The sequence below is a fragment of the Priapulus caudatus genome, unplaced genomic scaffold (assembly GCF_000485595.1).
Source record: "Priapulus caudatus unplaced genomic scaffold, Priapulus_caudatus-5.0.1 Scaffold2721, whole genome shotgun sequence".
NCBI lineage: Eukaryota > Metazoa > Priapulida > Priapulimorpha > Priapulimorphida > Priapulidae > Priapulus > Priapulus caudatus.
In genome coordinates, this window is record NW_014579782.1 from 19,248 (window position 1) to 23,862 (window position 4,615).

Sequence of the window (4,615 nt, forward strand, 5' to 3'; positions counted from 1 at the left end):
GTCGTATAACGTGTTGCATGCGCATGTTACATGTCGTATAGCGTGTTGCATGCGCATGTTACATGTCGTGTAGCGTGTTGCATGCACATGTTACATGTCGTATAACGTGTTGCACACGTATGTTACATGTCGTATAGCGTGTTGCAGACGTATGTTACATGTCGTATAGCGTGTTGCAGACGTATGTTGCATGTCGTGTAACGTGTTGTATTCGCATGTTACATGTCGTATAGCGTGTTGCATGCGCATGTTACATGTCGTATAACGTGTTGCGTTCGTGGCGTAGGTGAGACCAGTGATGCTGAGACAGCGACAGCTCGGCCTGCCCCCTGGTGGCATTGTCGTCGAGGTCTCTCCTAACAGCTTCATGAAGAAGACGAAGCTTCAGGCAGACGTCGATGTCATACCTGTCATGATGCACCCTAACCCCAGCAGCAGCAGCAGCAGCGACTACTTCCTATCAGCCGTACAGCTATGCTTAGATCTCATGTCGAAACAACGCCGCCGTGACGTCCCCACGTCAGATAGTAGCGTGCTGTGATGATACACGCAGACACCATGATGTGCGTGCCGATGGCATGGTGCACTCATATGCATCATGATATGCGCGTTGACGCTGATGTGTACATACCATGATGTACACACTGGTACTCCTATGCATGCTACACACTGGCACCATGATGTACACACTGGTACCATGATATACACATTGATACCATGATGTAACTCAGATACCATGATGTACACACTGGTACCATGATGTACACACTGGCACCATGATGTACACACTGGTACCATGATATACACATTGATACCATGATGTAACTCAGTACCGATGATGTTACACACTGTACCGATGATGATAACACACTGGCACCAGTTGTGTACACACTGAGTTACCATGACTATACACATGGATACCATGAATGTAACTCCAGATACCATCGATGATAACAACACTGGTACCATGATGTACACCTGGCACCCATGTGTACACACTGATACCATGACTATACACATGTACCATGATGATAACTCACGATACCATGATGTACACCACTGGTTTACCATCGATGTACACACTGGCACCATTGATGCTACACAAAATTGTACCACTGATATACACATTGATACCATGATGTAACTCAGATACCATGATGTACACACTGGTACCATGATGTACACACTGGTACCATGATATACACACTGATACCAAGATGTACACACTGACACCATGATGTACACACTGACACCATGATGTACACACTGACACCATGATGCACACACTGATACCATAACATACGCGCTAACAAAATCATGCCTAATAAATATGATTACGTAATTATGTAATTATGTAATTACTCGTATCATTCGAAAAATAAATAAAAAATTGTCGACTAAATAATTCAAAAAAATTTAACGTTTTTATTTTGACCAAATATTCGATATAAGACGTATTTGAATATTGGATATAAGACGTCAGCGGTGTTTCGTGTTAGGGATTATTGTGGGTCGTAATAGATGAACGTACTAGAGAACGACAGACCTCGCACAACAGCAACTCGGTAATATCGCTGTCGTGAAGGAGAAAGGCAACGTGAGTCGATCACCTGAGTGCTCTCTCCCAGCGATCGATTGCCTGCAATCAGGGCTGTGATGTATATGTGTGTGTGTGTGTAGTCTGCCTGCGTACGCATGCGTGCCTGCTGTGTGTGTTGTGTGTGTGGCGCGTGCGTGTGTGACGTGGTGGTGTGCCTGCTGCGGGGCTCGCCAGGTGTGTGTGTGTGTTCGTGCGTTGTAGTGTGTGCTGTGTGGTGCGTGCGGGCGTGTGTGTGTCGTGTGTGTGTGTCGTGCGTATGTGTGGTGTGTGTCGTATCGTGCGGTGTGGTGTGTATGCTAGTGCCGTGCGTTGCGTGCTTGCGTGTGTGCGTGCGTGCGCTGCGGTGCTGTGTGTGAGTGCTGTGGGGCTGTGTGTCGTGCAGTGTGTGTGGTGTGTGCGTGCTGTGTTGTCGTGTGCGTGTGTGCGTCCGTGCGTCGCGTGCCCGTGTGTGGGTCGTGCTCGTCGCTGCGTGGGTGTGCTGTGTGTGTGTGTGTCGTGTGTGATGTCGTGTGTGAGCCCTGGTGTGTGTGCTGTGTGTGTGTGTGTTTGTGCGCGTGTGTATCTGCTTTACTTGTACGCGGCAGATTAAGGCACGAGACGCTACGTAAGTATATCGCACGTCACTCTAACATCCGTAGACTTGTTCTTATCCTGTCCTCACACCGCTAGCGACATCAACCCTCTCACCGGACACCATAAACTATCCGGCCTACACCTGTTTATCTTTCATGTATCTATATATATATAATATATCATAATATATATATATATATATACACCGCACCATACATGAACACAACACGCGTCCGCGCACCGCGCCACACACACACACACACACACACACACACGCCACACACACACACACCGCCACACACACACACACACACGCACACGCACACGCACACGGCACACCGCACACGCACGCACACACAAAACGCGAACAGCGCACACACACACACACTACGCACACACAGCAACGTCACACACACACACACACACACAGCGGGACACCACACACACTACACAACTATATATATATATATTATTATATATATATACAGCACGACGCTCCCGCGGCGCCTGATTCTATCCACCCTGGGCGCTGAGACCATAGAAAATATACTAGCAGATGTCTGAGTTCATATTATTTCTATGGCTTGTAACCAATCGACTCGATCTATCCACAACACACGTCTGTAAACAACGTAGAGATAGTAGTACTGCTCGTTACATTTTCTTACAATTGCAACCATAGTGGCGGCCAGCTTTGCTGGCAGAGGCAGGGGTTGTCTATATTTCCTAACAAGAATTATTAGTTTCCTACTTGACGTCGCTATGAAAGAGACATGGAAAAGCATTCAATTAAATGTATTCATCTGCCATGTAATCGAACTTATCTAACCTGTTTCTAGACTCCGTTTTTTCATCTGGTCAGCAAGTCACCAACGTGGATCAGCTTAAAGGTTAAAGGGGTTAATGTCGGGGCTTGCTAAGCCGACTCGACTTGAAGCAAACTGCTGCAATTCACTGCGACTGCAGTGCTTAGGTCGGTCGACTGCGAGGCGACTGCCTGCGACTGGCCGCCACTAGTTGCTCGGAATAGAACATGGGCAACTGAACGCAACTAGTCGCTGCCGATCGCTTCCAGTTTCTCGAAATCCAGTTGCTTCCAGTCGAGTCGGCTCGCAAGCCCGACATAATCCGCCCTAAAAGTTAGTTCTTGTTGTTGTTCTCTTTAATTTTGTTGTTTGTGCACAGCAGCGTGCGTGCGGTGTACTTGTGTGTTGGAGAGGAGCATTTAAACGGCATTTACAGGAAATTATCGGCAATAATAGGCGAAAAAGAGTAAATAAACATTAAGACATTGGTAGTGAATACATTTCGTGTTTATTTACCATAATTTTATTATTGAATCGTTATAATTAAGTTGCCGTGCATGAGTAGTGTATCTTGGTAGATAACATGGTCAGGTAGTATAGAGCAGACCAGACAGCGATCCATGGCTGTCCATGTGAGCGCTGTACATCTCTCGTTGCTTAAACAACATATCACACAGTTTACATTCAAAGTATTCGCGTTTCTCCCCCAGCGACAACACCTTGATACATTCGGTGTAGCAACGACCGATACCCACATCACGTCCGGTGTAGCAACGGCCGATCGACGCGCCCGCCATCTCTCGGTCATAGTTTTTAAAATTTCTGCCAACTTCCGTTTCGGCTGAAATCGCTTCGCGAGCTTCTGATTCGTTGCCGCTGTCGGACGAGTGGGAGGTGCTGCCATCCGTTGACAATTCGTCATCACATGACGTAACATCCCAGACAACTTCCGGCGAAAGGTTCTGGTAGCCGTCGTCACCCGATGCTCCATCGGCAAGAATATTTCCCGGGAATGAGTCAGCGGTGGCGCCCCCTAGCTCACTAGTGGTGCCCTCTAGAGTTTTTATCGCAGAATAATGTGTCCGAGCATCGCCAGGAAAACTCGAGAACTTTGTCCCGCGCAACCCCACCAACACTGTTTGTCGATGCGAACTGTTCGCTTGTTTGCTCCTTGCTGATTCGCTGACCCCAGCTTCCCGAGCACACCGCTTGGGGATGCTGAGATCAAGAGGTTCCTCTATATGTTCATACACGGGGAGTTCAATCACCGTGAGTTCATCACTCGTTCGTGGCGTTCGATCGTCGGACACGTTCCACAGTTCCGCGGTTGTCGTTCGTTCATCTGCTTTCGTAGATCGCACGTGGGAACAACACGAGACGTTAGAACAACAAGAGGCCTGTGAACAACAAGGAGCGTGGGAAGAACAATGAGCGTGGGAAGAACAATGAGCGTGGGAAGAACAAGGAGCGTAGGAACAACAAGGAGCGTGGGAACAACACACGGCGTGGGAACCACTTGATGTGTTTGGCGTGGAGGAAGCGTGTGGGGCATTCGCTCGCGGCCGCCGCCGCCACTTCTGCTGTTGCTGTTGCTGCTGCTGTTGCTGTTGCTGCTGCTGTTGCTGTTGCTGCTGCT

At 48.3% G+C, this 4,615-nt stretch overlaps 1 protein-coding gene and 1 long non-coding RNA gene across 2 annotated transcripts in view; both read left to right on the top strand.

Moving 5' to 3' along the window:
- LOC106818991 (72 kDa type IV collagenase-like) overlaps positions 1-541 on the top strand; it is a 17,208-nt gene extending 16,667 nt beyond the window's left edge. Inside the window, exon 12 of the mRNA XM_014823654.1 lies at positions 287-541. Within this exon, the coding sequence (XP_014679140.1) occupies positions 287-541 (255 nt within the window). The remainder of the gene's footprint in view (positions 1-286) is intronic.
- A 120-nt stretch (positions 542-661) lies between these two features.
- LOC106818992 lies at positions 662-1,401 on the top strand. Its single transcript, XR_001395327.1, has 2 exons — positions 662-791; positions 1,150-1,401. It is a non-coding gene; the product is annotated as an uncharacterized LOC106818992 (long non-coding RNA).
- The last annotated feature ends 3,214 nt before the right edge of the window (positions 1,402-4,615 follow it).